At 33.1% G+C, this 27,286-nt stretch overlaps 3 protein-coding genes across 5 annotated transcripts; all 3 read left to right on the top strand.

The window, feature by feature from the left end:
* The first annotated feature begins 5,856 nt into the window (after nt 1-5,856).
* On the top strand, nt 5,857-8,233 carry LOC147383977 (glucan endo-1,3-beta-glucosidase-like). The gene is made up of 2 exons (XM_086426570.1): nt 5,857-6,004; nt 7,099-8,233. Exons 1-2 carry the CDS (start codon nt 5,887-5,889, stop codon nt 8,040-8,042), a joined length of 1,062 nt encoding a protein of 353 aa, XP_086282696.1. The 5' UTR covers nt 5,857-5,886; the 3' UTR covers nt 8,043-8,233.
* A 1,003-nt stretch (nt 8,234-9,236) lies between these two features.
* On the top strand, nt 9,237-25,222 carry LOC147383978 (glucan endo-1,3-beta-glucosidase-like). 3 transcript variants are annotated; one of them, XM_086426528.1, is made up of 2 exons: nt 9,237-9,591; nt 24,085-25,222. In XM_086426528.1, exons 1-2 carry the CDS (start codon nt 9,495-9,497, stop codon nt 25,110-25,112), a joined length of 1,125 nt encoding a protein of 374 aa, XP_086282654.1. In that variant the 5' UTR covers nt 9,237-9,494; the 3' UTR covers nt 25,113-25,222. The 3 variants fall into 3 exon arrangements, with proteins under 3 accessions (XP_086282654.1, XP_086282656.1, XP_086282655.1); XM_086426530.1 differs by lacking the exon at nt 9,237-9,591 and adding an exon at nt 21,340-21,582 and having other exon boundaries at nt 24,056-25,222; XM_086426529.1 differs by lacking the exon at nt 9,237-9,591 and adding an exon at nt 21,341-21,582.
* Nucleotides 15,339-18,624, top strand: LOC147383979 (glucan endo-1,3-beta-glucosidase-like). The gene is made up of 2 exons (XM_086426932.1): nt 15,339-15,926; nt 17,383-18,624. The coding sequence occupies exons 1-2, from the start codon at nt 15,839-15,841 to the stop codon at nt 18,414-18,416; spliced, it is 1,122 nt and encodes a 373-aa protein (XP_086283058.1). The 5' UTR covers nt 15,339-15,838; the 3' UTR covers nt 18,417-18,624.
* Nucleotides 25,223-27,286: the final 2,064 nt, after the last annotated feature.

Below are 27,286 nucleotides of genomic sequence, written 5' to 3' on the forward strand. Positions count from 1 at the left end.
ATATATTAAAAACAAAATAATTCAGGTAATGATCATCCAAGAATTTTCAATAATTTCAGTTTTCTATGATGTAGTGTACATTTAATGTAACGTAAGAATTTTTTGTAATTCAAAAAATTAACTAATGTGGATTTTTGTTAACCATATCAGCCTTTCTCACCCTTTTTATTAGAATGAGAGAAGATGAAATTGAAGTTGTTGGACACCAAAATTTTGAACCCTCAAATGCCCCGATCATTACTTTTCAACTTAATACAATCAGGGTCATATTGGTCCAAAACCAAGAAAATTGCAATTCAAGATCCAATAATTGGGTTGGTTAGTTTTCAAACTCACAAAAATATCATTTTTCTATGTAATCTTAAAAATCCTTTTAATTAATGTAGATGTACAAATTTTGACTACCTCGAGATTTGTGACAACACCTAGCGATTTTTGTCTCCAATGCTTTTAGGTGTTCCTATAACAACACCTCTCTGACGTTCAAGTCAGATTTAAGAAAAATAGTATAGGAATTTTAAAGGGAAGAGCATGTACCTTTTGGTGTGTAGGGGCGAAACCATGATTTTCTTTCTTGGAGGGGGGGATGATAATTAATTAGTTATGATGAAGTGCTTGAAAATAATTGATTTAGGAGAGAAAATTCAAGCGCATTTGATTAAGAGGTTGAAGAAAAAAGCATTTACAACATTTATCATTAGTCTTTGAGAAAAGACTATGTTAAGGGCCAATCTTATCAAATTTTGAAACTCCGCGTGTATACCAAATATTCACCAAAATCTTAAATGCCCCTTGACTTTGGTCTTTTCTAATTTACTAATTCAAAATGATCTTAATATGCTAAACTTCAACCTGAAATGAAAATCTTTTTTATGTCTCTTCCCAAAAGTAGTCATTTATGCCTTTTGGGTATTTTTACCCATTCTGCAACCTTAAATTGATATATTAAACAAGATAGAATTAAAAAAAAAAAAAAAAATGATGGGATTTTTTGTCAAAAAATATTAGGATTTTTTTTTTTACAATGAATTAAGACGAGATACGAAATAATGAGTTGAAGATGAGGTTAAATAAAGTAAACTTAATTTAATATAAAGATTGAAGAGCTTGAAATGGGTTAAGCCTTACTAACATAATAAGATTTTAAGCTTTACTAGGTTGTGTTAAAGAATTTTATCATTACCTATGTATTTATAGGGTTTGAACCCTAGGATCACTTTTGATCCTCTTTCCAAGTCTATCTTAAACTGTTTTAGTAGGTTTGTTTTTATTAGGAATGTATGTAGTCTAGATTCCATTATTTTTTTTTCATTTCTATTTTGGGGCTATTCCTCCGAAAATAAAGATCTTTCGGATTTGTCTCTATTATATCATTGATTTTTAGGGATTTGATTGATCAACCCTATATGTCATGTGTCCAGTTCTATTTTTCCGACCATCCAAGGTTCACCCCTTTTAGGGATGTGATCCGTCTTGTCTGAGAGTGCTTGCTTCATTGGACTCAGATACAAAACCTTAGAACCTTTTAATCTTTCCTAATCCCAATGTGCCACATGTCAACTTCTAATGCCATATGAAAAATATACCCCACAATCAATATTTTAAATTACAAATTGGCCCTTAAGATATATGTGCCTCTGCACATATCACTTTCTAGTTTTAATAGTAATAGAATAAATATACATTTTAGACCATCCATCCAAGGGCGGACTTAGGTTTGATGATTTAAAGACCCCTTTACATTTGGTAAATATTTGAGATACCCTTGAGTTTTTAATTGGATGACAGCTCCTCTGACCTTGTTTGGGGCTTGCAATGGGTCGGGTGTGGGTCTGATGAAGCATATATCCATATCCATCTTTATATTTGGATTTCTGTATCGTATTTGTCACCCACTATTTTCAAGGATATCCATATTCAATTATTTATTGAATTTTTTTTAAGTATATACATATCCAACTTGTACCCAAATTTCAAGTGATTATCTGAGTTGGATATATATCTATGTGGCATTGTGAAGTTGATGGAATAATCTTAATTTTGGATTATACTTGTATCTTACTGCAAATTTATTGTATTAAATCAGATAAACAGATTAATGTTTGTTTTAAATAAAAGAATAACATTTTAGAGCTTTAATTGAGATATAAATGTGACATGTTTTGAGATGTGGTCACCATTCTCCTTAGATGTGCACGATTCAGACTCGATTGTTGTCATTAGAGTCACGAACTAGAGAAGTTTCCAATTCTTATAATATATACAGTGTCTATGTGCACGTTTTGGTTGGAGATTAAACACATTGGACTGTATGCTATGTAGAAAATGGCTTGTTGGGAGTTCGATGTGTTTCAAACTCCTACATTACTTGATCTGGATTATTCTTCTTCTTATTATTATTAGCATTTGTGTTTTTGTAATTTAAAAATATTAATTAAGGTAATTTTGGAGAAAACATTATTTAGTTTAATAATTTTAAAAAAATTTGCTAGTTTGGTCATTAATGGTCGTGGTATAGTAATTTTATTCGTTTTAACAAAAATTTAAATTTAAATATCAAGGCCTTTTAATCTTTCAAATTTTTATGTCCACGAACACTTATTTAATCTTCTCCCATTGTAATAATGAAGAAGAGATCAAGATAAGGAATAATAAATAGAAGAGTTGGATTCGATGGACTCAAGAAATAAACTCAATCTTGATCATGTATATACAACATTTAATGGTTGGAGTTTTAAACCTCCTGCAATAATACATATCTCGAGAAATTTTATATTTACAAGGTCTAGATGTTGTGTTATTTCTTAAGAGTCATGATAATCTGATTCCCCCCTTGTGACATACACCCCGTCACAGAACCGTAGATATTTTGGCTCGGGATACATAAGAAACAATTTATGGTTCTACGTATGTTGAGGCAAATGATCTACACTTTTGTAATGGGGGGGGGGGGGGAATGAATAATGATTTTTGATGCCCTCCTCTAACATATGACCCCCTACGTCCTTATCGTTGAAGTATAGATCATTTGCCTCGGGATATGCATACTCATAAATCTGTTTGTTATGTATCCGGAGGAAAATGATCTATGATTCTGTGACGGGAGCTTATGTTAGAGGAGCGTTAGATTATCATGACTCTTTCTTAAATCTTAAGTCAACTAAATTCTCAATTTATTTTTTGAGGATGAGGATAAATTTTCTCAAAAACCTTTTTTTTTTTTTTTTTTTTTTTTCATTTTTGGGACAATGACTGTGAGGGACTCTTTATTGAGAATATATACTGAGTAGTCCCTTAGAAAAGAATACGAACCATTTAAGTCCCACTTAATAAAACATTCACCTATTAAGGGTCTTTTGAAGATTTTTTAAAGAAAAATAACTAAAATACTGATTTAACAATTTTACAAAGTGATTTAATATAAAAATATACCGAATCAAATAAAAACAATTGACCAGTTTATGTGACTATCTATATTTTTGTGAAAAATAAACAAATATATTTTTATTTATTAAAATCTATGTATAAATTCAATTTTATTTTATTTGATTCATTTAAGTAGACTTGTTATTTTTTTAGTTGAATCAAGTTGAAGAACATTTAAGTCGACTTTTAAAATAATATTTTAATTACTTAAAATTATTTATATTTTTTTAGTAAATCTAACATACATAGATCAAATTAATTAAATGTTAATGATAATCATACTCATCTCCATCATCATCATTTATGTGAGTTAAAAAACACTAATTTTAAGTAGAGAAAATAATGATTTTTTTTCATTGTTCTATGAGGGATGACCTTAGTTAGGGATATGTCATTAATTTTAAAATATGGGATTATTTCAAATATTCTCAAATAAACACATTTATTTAAATCTCAAAATTCGTTGAAAGGGTAATTACGGTATTTTCATTTCAAAATTCCCTTTTAGACTAATATTTAATAAAATGAGAACTAAAGAGTTCATATTTTTTCAGAAGGAACTTTTTATTACATATTTTCAAAAAATAGGTTTTTGAGTTGATTGTCCCTTTTTTAAATTTAGAATAATACTGAAGTGACTTCAGGTTGGAATCTCATATCGCACTTCTTGACGTGAGAGTGTATGGGAATCATATCATCTATGGTTCCCGTACACTTCATATAAAAAAAAAAAAAATTGCGAAATGATATTCCAGGTTGAGGTCACGAGAGCACGACTCTTTTGTTTTTAATATAAGTTGTGGGTCACATAACGTAATTTCTATATCTACCGTTAAACCTCGATTTGACTTTTGTCTTTTATTAGTAGGGACGCCATCAATATTCTCGGGTTTGGACCCACGTTTTAAAGACTTTTCAATTAAGTATCTAGCCACCTTTTGGTGGACATTTCATCTACCAACTCGATATCCAAATACCCAATAGAACTGATCCATTTTAGTAATATTTGGTCCTCCTTTAGCTATGTTGCTTGGTTCGTGGATTAGAATTCAGATATTTTTGGTTGGTCAGTCTTGCTTGAATCCGTTTGTGGGTTAGGCAGAGATAATTTGTTGGGAAAATTACTTAAAAAGACTCTTGCAGAGGGATTTAAGTCTAAATAATCTTTAAATTTTTGACCATTAGTTTGACAAGACATTTAATAAATTTTTTATTTCTTAATGGTCCCTCATTACTTATGAACTCATCACTTTTTAGTTATTGTCGAGTTCATGACCACTTTTTATTTATTGTTGAGTTAGACGCTTTTTTATTTAATGTCGAGTTCACATTTTTTATTGTCGAATTAACCATTATTTATTGTCGAACTTGACATTGGTAAAACACACTCATTTTCAATTTTTTAATTTTTTCGACTGAAATGTATTTCAACTCAAAAGAACTATTCTTGATTGATTTTTATTCAAAAATTAAGGAAAAAAAAGTGCAAAACCCTAATTTTTTACATACATTTTCAAAATATATTAACAAACCCTTGAAAATGATTTCTTCTTGCATCTTAAATTCTTTCCGACGAAATGGAATCTTTTAAACTCCATTGAGAGAAATCTAAAATTTTATATGAAAATGAAAATTCGAATGGTTCGGACATTTAATTGTGAGAAGTGTGAGAGATGAGATCCATGGACTGATCAGAAATATATATATATATATTAAATAGACTATCAAGAGACCGTCCAAACTTAAGTATTATTTAGAAAAAAAGTCCCACCGCTATGGTCTTTTAAGTAATTTCCCTTCGTTTATTTGTTTTTTTTTTTTTTTTTTAGGATTATTAAGTCTATTCAATGATTTGATCTACCTAGAAGGAATGCATTTAATAACACGGGTCCCACTTTGACAACTATTAATATTAATCTTGTACTATAGTTGGTTCTCCACTTCCATTGACTTGAATTGTTCTTCATCTCCATACACTTGTTAGGTAGATTCTTGACTGTAGTGAACGAAACAAATTAAGGTGGCCTAAATGATCAAGTACGATGGCTAGATATCTACACACTCTATTTTTGGATTTTTAGGTGATGCCATTGGGGGATTTGAACCATCAATATTGGGCTATTCATGATACAACCTGGCTCACCACGGATTGAACTTGATTGATGAATTGAATGGACCACATGTATGGCGTGCAAAGGTAGTATTATTCTCAATGCTCCATCGAAGTATTGAAAATTGTAACCAAACATAAATACAAGAAAGAATTCATGACCCATACTTTTCAAATGGAGAAAAAAAAGGGATGGGTATGAAAGACTTGACCATTTATGGATGCATAGAAAGGTGATGAAGGTTGTAGTTTCTATGGAGTGCTTGACTGGTAAGTGTGGTGGGACCTCTTCTCTCTTTAATATTGGATCCATTTCTCTCCCTATATAAAGGGTTCAAGAGGTAGTGGTGATGAGATATATAGATAATTATAGCTTCTTCTCAATGGCTACATTTTATAATACTAACAACCCTTCCGTGGCTGCTATGCTTCTTCTAGGGCTGCTAATGGCAAGCTTAGAATTTACAAGTCTCTCTCTCTCTCTCTCTCTCTCTCTAATATATGTTTATGTCACTATTTGGTGGAGTTGCTGTCCAGAACGGCATTCCGTTCCTATAGCAACATACAATGTCTATGTGGCACGTTTTGGTTGAAGATTAAATACATTGTATTGTATGCAATATAGAAAATGGCTTGGATAGGAGCCCAATGTATTTTAAAGTCTAATCAAAACGTTCCTATAGCAACATACGATGTCTACGTGGCATGTTTTGGTTGGAGATTAAATACATTTTGTTACTTGCACTATAGAAAAAGGCTTGGATAAGAGCCCAATGTGTTTTGAACTCCAGCCATAACATGCCTAGTAGAGACCATTCCTATTCTATAGGAACAAGACACCGGTTAAAGCTTCACTAACCCTTCTGGGCGCACCATATGGTGGAGGGAAAACCAGTTATTGCTGGTACCCCCCAATACTCGGGGTAACCTCTAAAACAAGTTTTCCTACCACATGATGCTCCTAGAAGTCATTAGTCAGAGCGGGAGTATGACCCAACAATCATACTCTACTTTTTTTTTTTATATTTATAAATTTTGGAAATTGATATTTTCTGTCCAAAAGATTTAACATTTTTTTCATTATGGGTTTGGAATCCACTTTGGGCGCATTTCTAAAGCCGTTGACAAAAGAAATGTTCAAATCCAACAGCTAAAAATTGCTAATTCAGGATTAAATCTCATAAATATGTATTTATTGCCATTGACATAGTGAAGGTGGGATTATAGAACAAGTCTTCGCGACCCATATACCTATATATGGGTCAAGTTTCTGTGACTCGTGAAGAATATATGACTCTTGTGAAAATACATGATCCCGACCATGTAAACATGAAATCCAATGGTTGGGATTTATGTGTATCCTAATAATACATATCTCAGAGATACTTATCCCAAGGACAAGTAACTACGGTTGTATTTTATGTTTAAATGTTTGGGGTCATGTGTTTTTTTACCTAAGTCATTATTCATGAGTCCCGGGAACCTAGCCCATATATATGTGTACTCTCATACATTTTTATTGGGAATTCAAAGTTTTCTAATTCTTCGTTGATTTGATGAAGGTGTACAATCCATTGGAGTTTGTTACGGAAGGCTAGGGAACAATTTACCATCACAACAAGAAGTTGTTGAACTATATAAATCAAGGAACATAGCGAAGATGAGAATTTACGATCCAGACCAAGGAACTCTACAAGCCCTTGGAGGATCCAACATTGAAGTCATACTCGGTGTGCCAAATCCAGACCTTCAACGTCTAGCATCTGATGCTTCCGCCGCTAATGCCTGGGTCCAGAGTAATATAAGGGACCATTCTAATGTAAGGTTCAAATACATTGCTGTTGGTAATGAAGTAAATCCTAGCGACCCGAACGCTGCAAATATCTTGCCCGCAATGCGAAACATTTACAATGCAATTGTATCAGCTGGCCTACAAAACCAAATCAAGGTGTCTACCGCGATTGACACAGGTCTTCTTGGGGAATCCTATCCACCATCGGCAGGTGCCTTCAGAGCCGATGTGCGATCATTTATCGACTCAATCATAGGGTTCCTAACAACCAACCAAGCGCCACTTTTAGCCAATGTGTACCCTTACTTCAGTCACGTCGGTAATCCCTCAAGTGTCCCTCTTGATTATGCTTTATTCAGATCTAACATAGTTAATCAAGATGGTCAATTTCAATATCGAAATCTCTTCGATGCTATTGTCGATGCTCTCTACTCTGCTCTAGAGAAGGCCGGGGGATCGGCTTTAGAAATTGTTATATCAGAGAGTGGATGGCCTTCAGCCGGTGGTGATGCTGCATCAGTCGACAATGCGCGAACCTACAACCAGAATTTGATCGACCATGTGAAAGGAGGTACTCCGAAGAGGTCGGGAAGGCCTATAGACACTTATGTATTTGCCATGTTCAATGAGAATGGAAAGAGCGCGGGGATTGAGCAAAATTTTGGACTCTTTTTTCCAAATAGACAACCTGTATACCCGATCAATTTCAGTTAATTAAGAGAAAGATTAATATGTATTAGTATATGAATAAGAACTGTCTTATCTATGGCAGTATAGGGGATGGAAAACATTTATCCAAACACGTAATGAAATACTTGATAATGTCATGGTGTCTTAGTTTTGTCGATTGGATTTTGAGTTGGATTCCTATTTAATTGGTATCGATCTGCTAAGAAATTTTAATATATTAAGACTCCTTAGGATTGTCAATTTTCATAAATGTTTAAAAAAAAAAATTGTGTTTGATTCAATAAGTTCTTAATCCTTGGGTAATTAGCTTTGGACTATTTTCACTATGGTGTGATCCTAATCAGATCACACTAGTCACAATATTCTCAAAAAAATTCCCAAAAATTCATAAAAGTCTACATAGAAGAATTCAACTGATTAAATTGTTGAATCAATAAATTGATTGATTATTTATCAATTTATCGTCAAATATGGTAACATTTTTATCCTTTAACATCAAAATGCCATCTTCTTTAACCTTCAAATCTCAAGAACAAACGAAGGGACAGATTTTGGGAAGAAACAAAAATAACAGCATTTGTACAAATTTACATCATTTTTCCTAAACGAAGGTGGTCTAGTGGTTTAATTCCAACCCCCCCTCCCCTTGCATCCACTTATTTGACCCATTGACTTCAAATCTTGACTCTTGATTCAACACAAATCGGATCCAAGTCCTTCATGTTGTTGGAACTTGGCTAGAGTGAATATTGGGCGTTGATCACTTTTAGCCCCACCAAATAATTGATTCCGACTTTTAGATATCTCTAATCATATATGGCCTCAATAACCATTGAATATGATTGATGAGTCACATGGACCAAATGTATTGTATACATAGGAGTGCATCATCCTCAACGATCCGAAGAAGTACTGAATATGTTATATCTAAAGTCTAATTAAACATAAATAAAATAAGAATCGTGATAATCTGACTTAGGCATATGTGGCATACTTAATCGACTTACGTGACATGACAGACTCGAAAATCGTAGATGTGGTCTCCTGGGGATACAAATCTGCACTTATTCATGGGGACGTCCCGACGAGAGCACATGAATGGTTTCCAAACCTGTCACATCAGGTAAGTCGATTGAGTGCCACGTGGCTAAGTAGTACTCATAAAATAAAGGACTTCATGACCTTAAGACGTTTCAAAAGAGAGAGAGGGACCACCCAAGACTTGAAATATGGAAATTATGATGATGAAAGTCTTAGTTTCTATGGAGTGATTGACGGGGAAATCGTTAATTTTGGACCTCTCAATCTCTCTCTCTCTCTCTCTCTCTTTCTAGATGATAAAATTTGAAGACCAATGAAGAATTCCAACCCACCAGATTCGATCGAGAGCTTTGTATGCCCCCTTGTATAGATTGGATGAATCTACTGATACGTCGAATACAAATGCCTCTCCCGACAAGGTAGGTTCAAGGGGTAATGGTGATGATGAGATATATAAGCTATTGTAGCTACTTCTCAATGGTTGCTATTCTGCTGCTTCTTGGACTGCTAGTGGCTAGCTTAGAAATTACAAGTCAGTCTCTCTCTCTCTCTCTTTGATAGGCCGTGTGGGGGAGCTATAACTGGTTACTTGGTTACCCTAGTACATGGGGTGACCTCTCTCCTATCACACGTGACGTCTGTACCATGTGGGAAGGGAAAACTAACTATATAGCTGATTACTCTTGTACATGGGGGCAATCTTTTAAAACGAGCTTTCCCATCATACGGGACATCTACAAGTGTATCGTGTGGGGAGGGAAAACTTGCTATAACCAGTTACTTGGTTACTCTAGTACATGGGGTAGCCTATAAATTAAGGTCTACCCCACGAAACGCCTAGAAGTGTAAGTTACAGAGAGTATTACTAACTATTAGATTATGGTTAGTCATGTAAATTTTGATAGATAATTCTGGTCATATGATATCGATTTTAGTAATTTTTTTAAGAGAGTTGCTATTACCACACCAACTTTTACTAATGACACTAATTCTTATGTAAATCACAAAAAAATTGCACACAGTTAGTGTGGCATTAGTAAAAGTTGGTGTGGTAATAGTAATTATCTTTGTTAATCATGGATTTGGAATCCTCCCTTTGGCATAATTCTAAAGCCGTTGATGAAATATATGCTCAAATCCAATAGTTTAAAATTGCTAATCAGGTTAAACTTGATGGGTCCGAATGGTGAGACAAATATTTATAGTTTTCCATGAATATTTCATAGCCATTGACTTGGTGAAGTCTCAAGAGTAGATAAAGTCTTCACCAAGGTTCTAGTGACTCATGAGACAATAGTGAAAAAAAAGAAAACTTTCAGATCTGATCACCTTGTGACATTCAAAAACATGATCCGATGCAATGGGGTTGTATAAGATAAAATTATATGAATTAATTTTTTTATTATTATAAAATATAGTTAATGTTTATCGTTGAATTTTATTTTTAAATTTGGGTGCTCGGTTGCCATCCATTGTCAACACCTTGGATCAAACTCGAAAAACAATATATATGACAAAACATATATATATATATATATATATATATATATATATATATATATATATATATATATATATATGGGAAATGTTTTGCAACAAACATTTTGGCAAAACATTTTTCAAAACATGGGTTAGAGGTTTTGGAATGGGCTGATTTTTGGTGAGGATGATCTCTACACTGAGGAGATCATCATCACTAAAAATCAGCCCATTCCAAAACTTCTAGCCCCAGTTTACAAGTTGAAAAATCGTGAACTGTCCATTTTTTGTAAACCATTTTTGATGGGGTTAGAAGTTTTGGAATGGGCTGATTTTTGGTGATGATGATCGCCTCACCGTAGAGATCATCCTCACCAAAAATCAGCCCATTCCAAAACCTCTAACCCATGTTTTGAAAAATGTTTTGCCAAAATGTTTGTCAAAAAGTTTGTTTATGAACGGGACCCATATATATATATATATATATATAGGTCAGGTTCAAGGGCCATATGAGAAAACATATGTAAAAACTTTTGTTTTTTATAAAATTTTAAAATATGAGTTAGAAATTTTGGATTGAGCTGATTTTTTGTGAGGATGATCTCTATGATGGGAAGATCATTCAAAAAAAAAAATCAGCCCAATCTGAAACTTCTAACCCCATTAAAAGTGATTTAGAATGTGGACCATCGATTTTTTATCAATTTTTATCACTAATTTGTAAATCACTTTTGATGGATTTAGAAGTTTCTGATTGAGCTGATTTTTTGTGAGGATGATCTTTTCATCATAGTGACCATTCTTGCAAAAAATCAGCTCAATCCAAAACCTCTAACCCTTATTTTGAAAAACGAAAGTTTTTTCATATGTTTTCTCATATGGCCCTTGAACCGGCCCCCATATATATATATATATATATATGGGTCAGGTTCAAACGACAACCATTTCAACACACATATAGATAACGTGTTTTGTCTTATATGGGCAAAAATGTTTGGAATGGGCTGATTTTTTGTGAGGATGATCTCTGTGGTGAGGATATCATCCTTGCCAAAAATCAGCTCATTATGAAACTTCTAGACCGTCCAATTTTTATTGAAAAATTATAGATCGTCCAATTTTTGTAAATCAATTTTGATGGGGTTACAAGTTTTGGAATGGGATGATTTTTTGCCAGGATGATCCCCTCATCACAGAGATCATCCTCACAAAAAATCAGCCCATTCCAAACATTTTTGCCCATATAAGACAAACACGTTGTCTATATGTGTGTTGCAATGTGTGTTGCAGGAATATATATATATATGTAGGGTCGCGTTATTACGACCCCCTTTGCGACACACCTTTTTATCTTATATGGGCAAAAATGTTTGGAATGGGCTGATTTTTTGTGAGGATGATCTCTATGGTGAGGGGATCATCCTGGCAAAAAATCATCCCATTCCAAAACTTCTAAACCGTCCGATTTTTGTTGAAAAATTATAGACCGTCCAATTTTTGTAAATCAATTTTGATGGGGTTAGAAGTTTTGGAATGGGATGATTTTTTGCCAGGATGATCCCCTCACCATAGAGATCATCCTCACAAAAAATCAGCCCATTCCAAACATTTTTGCCCATATAAGACAAAAAGGTGTGTCGCAAAGGGGGTCGCAAAGGGGGTCGTAATAACGTGACCCATATAAATATAGGGTCAGGTTCAAAGGACAACCATTTCTACACACATATAGACAACGTGTTTTGTCTTATATGGGCAAAAATGTTTGGAATGGACTGATTTTTTGTGAGGATGATCTCTGTGATGAGGGGATCATCCTGGCAAAAAATCATCCCATTCCAAAACTTGTAACCCCATCAAAATTGATTTACAAAAATTGGACGGTCTATAATTTTTCAACAAAAATTGGACGGTCTAGAAGTTTCATAATGAGCTGATTTTTGGCAAGGATGATCTCCTCATCACAGAGATCATCCTCACAAAAAATCAGTCCATTCCAAACATTTTTGCCCATATAAGACAAAACACGTTGTCTATATGTGTGTAGAAATGGTTGTCCTTTGAACCTGACCCATATATATAGGGAAATCAATTTCAGTTCAGTACCATCACCTGATCTTCCGACCTTTTTGTTAAGTTGTGAAAGTAGTTGCCACGGAAGCAACCTCGTGATCCAATTAACTTAGTTAATTGAGAGAAAGATTAATGTGTAGTAGTATAATTATTTTAATCTATGATAATAGAAGGGAAGGAAAACATTTCTCCATGCATGTATTAGAAATATGCCTATTAAAAAGTTAGTTATCTTTTTTATTTTTTATTTATTTTTATGATGAAGGTGTCCGAACTTCTGTTCAACTAGGGGGTACGGAAGAGTCCGCACATCACACACACAAAGTGCTAATTATCTTAATAAAGAGTTAATTTTAAGATGTCTTAGTTTTGTTGATTGGGTTCGAGTTGGATTTGTAGTAAATAAGTATTGATCTGCTAAGAACTTTTAATTATATATCCAAGCCTGATAGGATTGTCTATTTTCATAAATATTGAAAAACATATATGTTTGATTCAATAATTTCTTAATCCTTTGGTGGGCTTAGGACTATAGGGATGCCAGTACTCTCGGCATAAGTTTTTCCAAAAATTCGTAAAATTTTACAAATAAGAAATCAACTAACATACAAAATCCATTATTTACAATTGTGATTAGGCTCATACAAAATCTTAAATCCAAAAAATAGAAATCTAGCAAAAACAAATAATAGACAGAGCTTATATTGGCACCCCAACTTTTACTTGTTCACAAGAAGTGGCATCAGTAAGTAAAACCCAATTAAATAATAATCCAAAAATGAACCACAAAAACGTGAGCAATCCATGAGTATTACCAAAAATACGAGAGATTTGTACCAAACAAGGCCTAAGAAGAAAGAAAAGAAAAAAGATGTACAATCCAACATAAAGGATAAAATATATGAAAAGAAAATATTGAATTCTTAGTCATTTTATTGTTGCTACGTGATGAAAATATATATATATATATATATAAAATGAATTTAACTTAGCAGTGCAACATTTGTACGGTCTAAACAATCAATGCAATTTAGTATGAAATACCTATCACATTGCAACAAATGAGTTGAGTTTTCAAAGATTTTGTGGAAAATTTTCTACTAATACAAATCATTTTCTATTGTTTGAGCACATCGTGGAAATTTTTGCGGAAAATTGATTTGTTGTTAGAGTTGCATAAAAAAATAATATTTTACTTTAACTTTTGTAATAAGTATATAAAAATCATTTAAAATTTTTTTTTGAATCATATCCCAATTTCTTAAATTATTAGAGAGGTACTATTGGCACCTCAAATTTAATTATTACACTCCAATTTCTTAAATTATTTATCAAACCCAAATTAAATATTAAAACATACTCTTCAAAAATTACAAAGGTTTGGCACAAATTATAATCTCAACATTATAACACTCGTTCAAACAATTTTAGTAGTTGTTTATAATTATGATTAAGTTCATATAAAATTCTAAAAAAAATAAGGATAACAATCTAGCAAAAAATTGAGAGAGTTTCTATTGGCTCCACCACTTTTATTTATGATTTTTTATGAGGTGTAATCAATAAAAGTTGGGGTGCCAAGAGTAGCTCTCTATTTTTATTTACAAAACAAATATTGAAATAATTTAAAATTAATTATTTAATCAGAAATTAAAAAATGATCGACAAAGCTAATTTTAAATTTTTTTTATAAAAATAATTAATTTTTATCAATTTAAATATTTATTTTACAAATAAAACTATGGTCTTATTATTATTAAAAAAAAATTTGTAACCACCCAATTTAAATATTTACTTTACAAATAAAACATAATTTTTAATAATTTAAAATAATTCATTATTATAAAATTTTAATGTTACATGTGATGGCAAATCATTTTCCTAAGGGGAGGCGTAAGAAAATGATTTGCCGCTAATGAAGGAAAATCGCGTGTGTTGGCAAATCATTTTCCCCGCAATTTTCTGATTTTTGACATACCAAACACTTGAAAGTAACAATTTTCTATGGAATTGCAATTTCCGCCTAATTTTCCATGCCAACAAATGTTAATAAAAAGATGATGATAATTAACTAAAGTCAGAAATGTGAAATTATAATCATATTAAGTAAGGATTCGGGCAATTTGGGCAACCTGATGTCTACACTCGAACCCAACCTAGTTTGGTTCGGTCAATATTTTTTATTTTTTTTTATTTTTTTTTTGCCCAAATTCGGGCCCGAACTCTAACGAGCTATGCCGAGACATGAACCGAGGTCTTGTTGAACCCATCGGCTTCAGGTCTTCATTACTTGAAAAATGGGTAAATTTAACACCAAGGTTCATCAAAATTAGCCATTTTTTCACTTAGTGTTAATTAAAGAGTCGTGTCAAATTTACCCCTTTCTTTTCACTTACTATTAGTCTGTCCAAGTTGCAACCCTAATGGTAAAGTCTTATGATTGGCATGAGAGAGATTTATATTTTTCTTAAAAGAAGTGTAATCGAGAGATTGCAACCTTAATTTTCATAGAAATAGTGAAAATATGTCATCAATGCCCACTGACAAAATTTTTGTGTGGTGTTCTTTCTTTAGATTTGATTTGCCTTTTTTTTATATTGTTTGATATGATTATTTGTGGCATAAAATTTTCAACTATTTTTGGTGTAATAGGATCATGTAATCCTAATGAACCCAAAAGAGTGTGACATCCCATTGAAAGATTTAAATAATAAAAAGTGGGTCCTTCCATTATATGGCCTCATGACTCACCATTGAATCTGACTGATGAGTTACATGGATCAAATGTATTGTATACAGAAGAGTGCATCATACTCAATGCTTCAAAGAAGTACTGAATATATTATCTAAAGTCTATTTAAACATAAATAAAATAAGAGTTGTGACAGCATATCAACGGTTCCCAAGTCTGTCACGTTAAGTAAGTCGATTGAGTTGACAGGCGGCTAAGTCAGATTAAGGTATGTTCATGTGAAAATTATGATGATGAAAGTCTTAGTTTCTATGGGGTGATTGACTGGGAAAGTGTTAATTTTGGACCTCTCAATCTCTCTCTCCTTAGAGGGGATGAAATTTGAAGACCAATGAAGAATACCAACCCACCAGATTCGTTCGAGAGCTTTCTATGCTCTCTTGTATAGATTGGGTGAATAAACCAACTCACGTCGATTACGAACTCCTCACGCCTCACGCCTCTCTCGACAAAGTAGGTTCAAGGGGTGGTGGTGGTGATGAGATATATAAGTAATTGTAGCTTCTTCTCAATGGCTGCTATTCTGCTGTTTCTTGGACTGCTATTGGCTAGCTTAGAATTTACAAGTCAGTCTCTCTCTTTCTCTCTCTCTTTTTCTTTCTTTCTTTGGTAGACCATGTGGGGGAGTTATAGCCGGTTACGTGGTTCCCCTAGTACATGGGGTGACCTCTCCCCTATCACACGAGACATCTAAGTGTACCGTGTGGGGAGGGCAAACTGGCCGTAATTGGTTACTCTAGTACATGGGGTAATCTTTAAGACAAACTTAATTTCCCACCACATGGGATATCTACAAGTTTATTGTGTGGAGAGGGAAAATCGACTATAACCAGTACATTGGGTTACCTCTAAAATAAGGTCTACCCCACGACATGCCTAGAAGTATAAATCACAGAGGAAGCACTACTAAGTATTAGATTATGGTTAGTCACATAAATTTTGATTGATAATTCTGGTCATATGATATCGATTTTAGGCATTTTTTAAAAGAGAGTTGCTATTGCCACACTAACTTTTACTAATAACACACACAAATTCCCATGTAAATCCCCAAAGAATTCCACATAGTTGGTGTGGCGTTTGTAAAAGTGGGTGAGGCAATAGTAGCTTTCTTTGTTAATCATGGAATTGGAATCCTCCCTTTGGCATAATTCGAAAGCAGAATTGATGAAATATATGTTCAAATCCAATAGTTTAAATTGCTACTCAGGATTAAACTTGATGGGTCTAAATGGTGGGACAAATATTTATAGTTTTCCATGAATATTTCGTAGCCATTGACCTGGTGAAATCACAAGAATAGATGAACTCTTCACGACCCATATACATATATACAGTTCAGGTTCTAGTGACTCATCGAACAATACATGACCCCAACCGTATAAACACAAAATCTAAGAATTCTGATAATATGATGGGTTTTTTGGCGCATGCCCCTTTCTCTCTCCTGCCCATAGTGAAAGAAAGTTTTAACTTTCTGATCTGATCACCTTGTGACATTCAAAAACATGATCTGATGCAATGGGGTTGTAGAGGATAAATTTATATGAATTTAAAATTTTTTTTTTTAAAGGTTATGATATTGGACCATAATCAATGTGGGTCCAACGGACCCTTTTTAAGATTTGAAATCTTAAAACATAAATCTGTGGGCAGCGGGGCAAGAGAGAGAAGATCTCTCTATTGTTGATGTCATTCGCACCACATGTCAATCATCTATTGGCCTGTGAGCAAACACGTCAGGGGCGTCAAGGGCATGTGCCAAAAAATGCGTCATATTATCAACACTCAAAATCTAATTGTTGCGATTTATGCGTATCGTCCTAACACATATCTTGGAGATACTTATCTAAGGAAAAGTATCAACCAATGGATTGTGTGTTTAAATGATTGGGGTAATGAGTTTTTTCTATAAGTCATTATTATATATATAAACACACACCCACCAAACTATGCTTATACTCTCGCATTTGTATAGGGAAGTCAAAGTTGTCTAATTCTTCGTTGAATTGATCGATGTAGGTATACAATCCATTGGAGTTTGTTACGGAACACTGGGGAACAATTTGCCACCACCACAACAAGTTGTTGATTTATATAGATCAATGAACATAGGTAGTATGAGGATTTACGATCCTAACCAAGCGACTCTACAAGTCCTAAAAGGATCTAACATTGAACTCATGCTCGGTGTGCCAAACGAAGACCTTCAACGTCTAGCATCTGATGCTTCCGCCGCTAATAACTGGGTTGAGAGAAATATAAGGAACTACACTTCTAGTGTAAGGTTCAAGTACATTGCAGTTGGTAATAAAGTAAATCCTAATGACCCGAACACTGCCAATGTTTTGCCCGCAATGCAAAACATTTACAATGCAATTGCATCAGCTGGCCTACAAAACCAAATCAAGGTGTCAACCACGATTGACACGGGTCTTCTTGGTGAATCCCATCCACCATCGCGAGGTGCCTTTAGATCCGACATGCGTTCATTTATTGACCCAATCATAGAGTTCCTAGTAAAAACCCGAGCACCACTTTTAGCCAATGTGCATGCTTACTTAAGTTACATTGGTAATAATCCCTCAAGTGTCCCTCTTGATTATGCTTTATTCAGATCTAACATAGTTAATCAAGATGGTCAATTTCAATATCGAAACCTCTTTGATGCTATTGTCGACGCTCTCTACTCTGCTTTAGAGAAGGCCGGGGGATCGGCTTTAGAAATTGTTGTATCAGAGAGTGGATGGCCTTCTGCTGATGGTGCTGCTACTACAATTGAAAATGCGCGAACCTACAACCAAAATTTGATCAACCATGTGAAAGGAGGTACACCGAAGAGGTCGGGGAGGCCTATAGAGACTTATGTGTTTGCCATGTTCAATGAGAATCTCAAGAGTGCAGGGGTTGAGCAAAATTTTGGACTCTTTTTTCCAAATAGACAACCTGTGTATCCAATCAATTTCAGTTTGGTACCATCACCTGATCTTCTAACCTTTTCGTTAAGTTGTGAAAGTTGTTGCCACGGAAGCAACCTCGTGATCCAATCAATTTAAGTTAATTAAGAGAAAGATTAATGTATTGTAGTACAATTATTTGTATCTATGATAGTAGAAGGGAAGGAAAACATTTCTCCATGCATGTATTGGAAATATGCCTATTAAAGGCTAGTTATCGTTTTTATTTTTTTGTTTTTTTGTTTTTTTGGATGATGAGGGTGTCCGAATTTATGTCTGAATAAGGGGGTCGGAAAAGCCCGCACATCACTCGCACAAAGTGCTAATTATCTTAATAAAGAGTTAATATTAAGATGTCTTAGTTTTGTTGAATTAAATAGGTAGCGATCTGCTAAGAACTTTTAATAATATATCCAAGCTTGATAGGATTGTCTATTTTCATAAATATTGAAAAACATATACGTTTGATTCAATATTTTCTTAATCCTTTGGTGGGCTTAGGACAATAGGGATGCCATAACTCTGGGCATATCCCAACCAAATGACGCCATAGTCACAAAATTCTTGGTTTGTTTTTCTTTTAAAAAATTCGTAAAATTGTACAAGTTAGAGATCAACTGACTAATACAAAATCCTTTGTTTACAATTGTGATTAGGTTCATACAAAATCTTAAACCCAAAAAATAGAAATCTAAGAAAACAATTAATAAGAGAGAGCTTATATTGGCACCCCAACTTTTACTTGTTCTCAAGATGTGGCATCAGCAAGTAAAACCCAATTAAATAATGATCCAAAAATGAACCACAAAAACATGAACAATTCATGAGTATTACCAAATATACCAGAGATTTGCACCAAGTAATGCCTAAAAGGAAAGAAAAAAAAAAAAAAAAAAAAAGATGTACAATCCAACGTAAAGGATAAAATATATGAAAAGAAAATATTGAATTCTTAGTCATTGTACTGTTACCATGTGTTGAAAAACAAATAAAAAAATATAACAAAATAACGTTATCAGCTATCTACACATATGGAGAATATTAAGCTAAAATGAATTCAACTTACCAGTGTAACATTTGTACGGTCTAAACAATCAATGCTATTTAGTATGAAAGACCTACCACATTGCAACAAATGAGTTGAGCTTTCAATGATTTCGTGAAAAATTTTCTACTGATATAAACCATTTTCTATTGTTTGAGCACATCTTAGAAAATTTTGCGAAAAATTGTTTTTATTGTTAGAGTTGCATAAAAAAATAATATTTTACTTTAACTTTAGTAATAAGTATATAAAAATAATTTTTTTGTGAAAATATTGAATTATAACCCAATTTCTTAAATTATTAGAGAGGTACTATTGGCATCTCAAATTTTAATTATTACACCTAATTTTCATAAATTATTTATCAAACCCAAATTAAATATTAAAACACACTCTACAAAAATTACAAAGGTTTGGCACAAATTATAATCTCAACATTATAACACTTGTTCAAACAATTTTAGTAGTTGTTTGCAATTATGATTAAGTTCATATAAAATTCTAAAAAAAAAAAAAAAGAAAAAAAAAAAGATAACAATCTAGCAAAAAAAATGAGAGAGTTTCTATTGGCTCCACCCCTTTTATTTATGATTTTTATGGGGTGTAATCAATAAAAGTTGGGGTGCCAAGTGTAGCTCTCTATCTTTATTTACAAAACAAATATTGAAATAATTTAAAATTAATTATTTAATCAGAAATTAAAAAATGATCGACAAAGCTAATTTTAAATATATTTTTTTTTTATAAAAATAATTAATCTTTAGCAATTTAAATATTTATTTTACAAATAAAACTATGATCTTGTTATTATTATTATTATTATTATTTTGTAACCACCCAATTTAAATATTTATTTTACAAATAAAATATAATTTTTAATAATTTAAAATAATTCATTATTATAAAATTTTAATATTACATGTGATGGCAAATCAATTTCCCCACAATTTTCTAATTTTTGACACACCAAATACTTGAAAATAACAATTTTCCATAGAATTGCAATTTCCGCCTGATTTTCCATGCAAGCAAATGTACCCTTATGTTAGGATTTTCCATGCAAGCAAATGTTAATAAAAAGATGATGATAATTAACTAAAGTCAGAAATGTGAAATTATAATCATATTAACTTAGGATTCGGGCAATTTGGGCAACCTGATGTCTACCCTCGAACAACCCTTTTTGGTTATGTCAATATTTTTAAATTTTTTGGCTCGAACTCTAGTGAGCTATGCCGAGACCTGACCCGAGGTCAGGTTGAACCCATCGGCTTCATGTTTTCATTACATGAAAAAGGGGTAAATTTGACACTAAGATCCATCAAAATTAACCCCTTTTCACTTAGTGTTAATTAAAGAGTCATGTCGAATTTACCCCTTTCTTTTCACTTAGTATCGGTCTGCCCAAGTTGCAACCCTAATAGCAAAGTCTTATTATTGGAATGAGAGAGATTTATATTTTTCTTAGAAGAAGTGTAATCGTGAGAGATTGTAACCTTAGTTTTCACAAAAATAGTAAAAAAATCTCATCACTACCTACCGACAAATTTTTTGTGTCGTGTTCTTTCTTTAGATCTGATTTGCTTTTGGATATTGTTTGTTATGATTATTTGTGGCATAAAATTTTCAACTATATTGGGTGTAATAGGATCATGTAATTCTAATGAACCTAAAAGAGTGTGACATCCCATTGAAAGATTTAAACAATAAAAAGTGGGTCCATCCATGATATGGCCTCGATCACCATTGAATATGTTTGATGAGGTGAGACACATGGACCAAATGTATTGTATACAAAGGAGTGCATCATCCTCAATGCTCCAAAGAAGTAGTGTATATATTATCTAAAGTCTAATTAAACATAAATAAAATAAGAATCGTGACAGACTCGAAAACCCCAGGAAACCACGTCAACGGTTCCCAAGTCTAAGTCAGTACTCATAAAATAAAGGAATTCATGACCAAAGACTTTTCAAAGGGGATGAAATTTGAAGACGAATGAAGAATCCCAACCCACTAGATTCGTTTGAGAGCTTTCTATGCCCCCTTGTATAGATTGGAAGAATCCACTGACTCACGTCAATTACGATCGCCTCTCTCGAACAAAGTAATTTCAAGGGGTAGTGGTGATGATGAGATATATAAGTAATTGTAACTTCTTCTCAATGGCTTCTATTCAGTTGCTTCTTGGATTGCTAATGGCTAGCTTAGAATTTACAAGTCAGTCTCTCTCTCTCTCTCTCTTTCTCTCTTCGTCTTTTTTTTCTTTCTTCTTTTGGTAGATCGTGTGGGGGAGCTATAGCCGGTTACTTGGTTACCCCAGTACATGGGGTGACCTCTCTCCTATCACACAAGACAGCTAAGTGTATCGTGTGGGGAGGGAAAATTGGCGATAGCTGATTACTCTAGTACATGACCCCAACCGTATAAACACAAAATCTAAGAATTTTGATAATATGACGCATTTTTTTTTTTTTTGCGCATGTCCCTATCTCTCTCCTGCTCATAGTGAAAGAAAGTTTTAACTTTCTGATTTGATCGCTTTGTGACATTTAAAAACATGATCCAAGCAATGGGGTTGTATTGGATAAAATTATATGAATTAAAAAACAATTAAAAAAATTGTTATTTTTTACCGTTAAATTTTATTTTTAAATTTGGGTGGTCAGTGGCCATCCATTGTCAACACCTTGGATTAAGCTCAAAAAACAATATTTTTTTTTGAATATGAATATTTTCATGAAATTTAAAAGATTGTGATGTTGGACTGTCAATGTGATAATCATGATGGGAAATTTCGAATTGAGCTGATTTTTTGTGAGGTTGATCTCTATGATGGGAAGATCATCCGAAAAAAAAATCAGCCTAATCTGAAACTTCTAACCCCATTAAAAGTGATTTAGAAGTTTCTGATTGAGCTGATTTTTTGTGAAGATGATCTTCTCATCATAGTGGCCATCTTTGCAAAAAAAAATCAGTTCAATCCAAAACCTCTAACCCATATTTTGAAAAACCATTGTTTTTTCATATATTTTTACATATGACCCTTGAACTGTCTCCTCTATATATATATATATATATATATATATATGGGGGCGGTTCAATAGTCCTAAAGTTTGCCAAACATTTTTCAAAACATGGGTTAGAAGCTTTGGAATGAGTTGATTTTTGTGAGGATGATCTCTATGATGAGGAGATCATCCTCACCAAAAATCAGCCTATTCCAAAACTTCTAACCCCATCAAAAGTGATTTACAAAAATTTAATGGTCCACGATTCTTCAACTTGTAAACTAGGGTTAGAAGTTTCAAAATGAGCTGATTTTTTGTGAGATTGATCTCTATGATGGGAAGATCATCCGAAAAAAAAAAACCAGTCCAATCTAAAACTTCTTACCCCATTAAAAGTGATTTAGAATGTGGACCGTCGATTTTTTACCAATTTTTGTCAATAATTTGTAAATCACTTTTGATGGATTTAGAGGTTTCTGATTGAGCTGATTTTTTGTGAGGATGATCTTCTAGTCATAGTGACCATTCTTGCAAAAAATCAGATCAATCCAAAACCTTTAACCCATATTTTGAAAAACCATTGTTTTTTTCATATGTTTTTACATATGGCTCTTGAACTGCCCCCTATATATATGAGTTCCGTTTGGCACCCAACCATTTACCCAACAATTGGCCCAATCATTTTTGGTCCTCCTCACCAAAAATCAGCCCATTCCAAAACTTCTAACCCATGTAAGACAAAAATGATTGGGGAAATGGTTGGGTGCTAAACATTTCCATATATATATATGGGAGCGGTTCAGCAGCCCCTTATGGTGCCTCACATTTTTTGTAAATTACTTTTGATGGGGTTACAAGTTTTGGAATAGGCTGATTTTTTTGTGAGGATGATCTCTACGGTGAAAAAATCATCCTCACAAAAAATGAGCTCATTTTGAAACTTCTAACCCAAGTTTACAAGTTGAAGAATCGTTGGCCGTCCAATTTTTATAAATCACTTTTGATGAGGTTAAAAGTTTTGAAATAGGCTGATTTTTGGTGAGGATGATCTCCTCGTCATAGAGATCATACTCACAAAAAATCAACTCATTCCAAAGCTTGTAATCCATGTTTTGAAAAATGTGTGGCACCATGTGTGACACCATAATGGGGCTGTTGAACTGTTCCCTATATATATATATATATATATATATATATATATATATATATATATATATATATATATATATTTAATATGAATATTTTCATGAAATTTAAAAAGCTGTGATGTTGGATTGTCAATGTGATAATCAATGTGAGCCCAATGATTTTTTTTTTTAAGATTTGAAATCTTAAAAACATAAATCTGTGCGCAGCAGGGCAAGAGAGAGAAGATCTCTCTATTACTGATGTCATTCACACCACATGTCAAACGTCTGTTGGACTGTGAGCAAACGCGTCAAGAGTGTCAAGGGCGTGTGCCAAAAAATGAGTCATATTATCAACACTCAAAATCTAATTGTTGGGATTTATGCCTATCCTCCTAACACATATCTTGGAGATACTTATCTAAGGAAAAGTATCAACCAATGGATTTGTATGTTTAAATGATTGGGGTCATGAGTTTTTTCTATCAGTCATTATTATATATATATATATCATATATATGTGTACTCTCATACATTTTTATTGGGAATTCACAGTTTTCTAATTCTTCATCGATTTGATGAAGGTGTACAATCCATCGGAGTTTGTTACGGAATGCTAGGGAACAATTTACCATCACAACAAGAAGTTGTTGAACTATATAGATCAAGGAACATAGCAAAGATGAGAATTTACAATCCAGACCAAGGAACTCTACAAGCCCTTAGAGGATCCAACATTGAAGTCATACTCGGAGTGCCAAATCTAGACCTTCAACGTCTAGCATCTGATGCTTCCGCCGCTAATGCCTGGGTCCAGAGAAATATAAGGGACTATCCTAATGTAAGGTTCAAATACATTGCTGTTGGAAATGAAGTAAATCCTAGTGACCTGAACGCTGCAAATATCTTGCCCGCAATGCGAAACATTTACAATGCAATTGTATCAGCTGTCCTACAAAACCAAACCAAGGTGTCTACTGTGATTGACACAGGTCTTATTGGGGAATCCTATCCACCATCACGAGGTGCCTTCAGAGCCAACGTGCGATCATTTATCGACCCAATCATAGCGTTCTTAGTAACCAACAGAGCACCACTTTTAGCCAATGTGTATCCATACTTCAGTCACGTTGGTAATCCCTCAAGTGTTCCTCTTGATTATGCTTTATTTAGATCTAACATAGTCAATCAAGATGGTCAATTACAATATCGAAATCTCTTTGATGCTATTGTCGATGCTCTCTACTCTGCTTTAGAGAAGGCCGGGGGATCGACTTTAGAAATTGTTATATCGGAGAGTGGATGGCCTTCCGCTGGTGGTGCTGCTGCATCAATTGACAATGCGCGAACTTACAACCAGAATTTGATCAACCATGTGAACGGAGGTACACCAAAGAGGTCAGGAAGGCCTATAGACACTTATGTGTTTGCCATGTTCAATGAAAATGAAAAGAGCACGGGGATTGAGCAAAATTTTGGACTCTTTTTTCCAAATAAACAACCTGTGTATCCAATCAATTTCAGTTCAGTACCATCACCTGATCTTCCGACCTTTTTGTTAAGTTGTGAAAGTTGCTGCCACGGAAGCAACCTCGTGATCCAATTAACTTAGTTAATTAAGAGAAAGATTAAATTGTAGTAGTATAATTATTTGTATCTATGATAATAGAAGGGAAGGAAAACATCTCTCCATGCATGTTTTTGAAATATGCCTATTAAAAAGCTAGTTATCTTTTTTATTTTTTATTTATTTTTATGATGAGGGTGTCCGAACTTCTGTTCGACTAGGGGGGACGGAAGAGTCCACACATCACACACACAAAGTGCTAATTATCTTAGTAAAGAGTTAATTTTAAGATGTCTTAGTTTTGTTGATTGGGTTCGAGTTGGATTCGTAGTAAATAGGTATTGATCTGCTAAGAACTTTTAACTATATATCCAAGCCTGATAGGATTGTCTATTTTCATAAATATTGAAAAACATATATGTTTGCTGTTGGAAACATATATATCCAATTCTATTGTTTGAGCACATCGTGGAAAATTTTGCGGCAAATTGATTTGTTGTTAGAGTTGCATAAAAAAATAATATTTTACTTTAACTTTTGTAATAAGTATATAAAACTCATTAAAAAAAAAATTGAATCATATCCCAATTTCTTAAATTATTAGAGAGGTACTATTGGCACCTCAAATTTTAATTATTACACTCCAATTTCTTAAATTATTTATCAAACCCAAATTAAATATTAAAACACACTCTTCAAAAATTACAAAGGTTTGGCACAAATTATAATCTCAATATTATAACACTCGTTCAAACAATTTTAGTAGTTGTTTATAATTATGATTAAGTTCGTATAAAATTCTAAAAAAAATAAGGATAACAATCTAGCAAAAAATTGAGAGAGTTCAATTGGCTCCACCAGTTTTATTTATGAATTTTTATGAGGTGTAATCAATAAAAGTTGGGGTGCCAAGAGTAGCACTCTATTTTAATTTACAAAACAAATATTAAAATAATTTAAAATTAATTATTTAATCAGAATTAAAAAATGATCGACAAAGCTAATTAAATTTTTTTTTTTATAAAAATAATTAATTTTTAGCAATTTAAATATTTATTTTACAAATAAAACTATGGTCTTATTATTATTAAAAAAAAAATTTGTAACCACCCAATTTAAATATATATTTTACAAATAAAACATAATTTTTAATAATTTAAAATAATTCATTATTATAAAATGTTAATGTTACACATGATGGCAAATCATTTTCCGAAGGGGAGGCGTAAGAAAATGATTTGCCGCTAACGAAGCAAAATCCGTGTGTTGGCAAATCATTTTCCCCGCAATTTTCTAATTTTTGACACACCAAATACTTGAAAATAACAATTTTTCATAGAATTGCAATTTCCACCTGATTTTCCATGCCAGCAAATGTTAATAAAAACATGATGATAATTAACTAAAGTCAGAAATGTGAAATTATAATCATATTAAGTTAGGATTCGGGCAATTTGGGCAACCTGATGTCTACCCTCGAACCCAACCTAGTTTGGTTTGGTCAATATTTTTATTTTTATTTTTGCCCAAATTCGGGCCCGAACTCTAACGAGCTATGCCGAGACCTGACCCGAGGTCTTGTTGAACCCATCGGCTTCAGGTCTTCATTACATGAAAAATGGGTAAATTTGACACCAAGATTCATCAAAATTAACCATTTTTTCACTTAGTGTTAATTAAAGAGTCGTGTCGAATTTACCCCTTTCTTTTCACTTACTATCAGTCTGTCCAAATTGCAACCCTAATAGTAAAGTCTTATGATTGGAATGAGAGAGATTTATATTTTTCTTAAAAGAAGTGTAATCGAGAGATTGTAACCTTAATTTTCACAGAAATAGTGAAAAGATCTCATCAATGCCCACTGACAAAATTTTTGTGTCGTGTTCTTTCTTTAGAACTGATTTGCTTTTTTGTTATTTATATTGTTTGTTATGATTATTTGTGGCATAAAATTTTCAACTATTTAGGGTGTAATAGGATCATGTAATCCTAATGAACCCAAAAGAGTGTGACATCCCATTGAAAGATTTAAACAATAAAAAGTGGGTCCTTCCATTATATGGCCTCATGATTCACCATTGAATCTGACTGATGAGTTACATGGACCAAATGTATTGTATACAAAGAAGTGCATCATACTCAATGCTTCAAAGAAGTACTGAATATATTATCTAAAGTCTAATTAAACATAAATAAAATAAGAGTCGTGACAGGTGGCT

The sequence above is a fragment of the Akebia trifoliata genome, chromosome 15 (assembly GCF_017979445.1).
Source record: "Akebia trifoliata isolate Shusen 1 chromosome 15, ASM1797944v1, whole genome shotgun sequence".
NCBI lineage: Eukaryota > Viridiplantae > Streptophyta > Magnoliopsida > Ranunculales > Lardizabalaceae > Akebia > Akebia trifoliata.

Coding starts and splice junctions, on each gene's coding strand:
- LOC147383977 (XM_086426570.1), top strand. CDS start 5,887: ATGAGATATATAGATAATTATAGCTTCTTCTCAATGGCTACATTTTAT. Junction 6,005..7,098: donor GGCAAGCTTAGAATTTACAA/GTCTCTCTCTCT, acceptor GATTTGATGAAG/GTGTACAATCCATTGGAGTT.
- LOC147383979 (XM_086426932.1), top strand. CDS start 15,839: ATGAGATATATAAGTAATTGTAGCTTCTTCTCAATGGCTGCTATTCTG. Junction 15,927..17,382: donor GGCTAGCTTAGAATTTACAA/GTCAGTCTCTCT, acceptor TGATCGATGTAG/GTATACAATCCATTGGAGTT.
- LOC147383978 (XM_086426528.1), top strand. CDS start 9,495: ATGGTGATGATGAGATATATAAGCTATTGTAGCTACTTCTCAATGGTT. Junction 9,592..24,084: donor GGCTAGCTTAGAAATTACAA/GTCAGTCTCTCT, acceptor GATTTGATGAAG/GTGTACAATCCATCGGAGTT.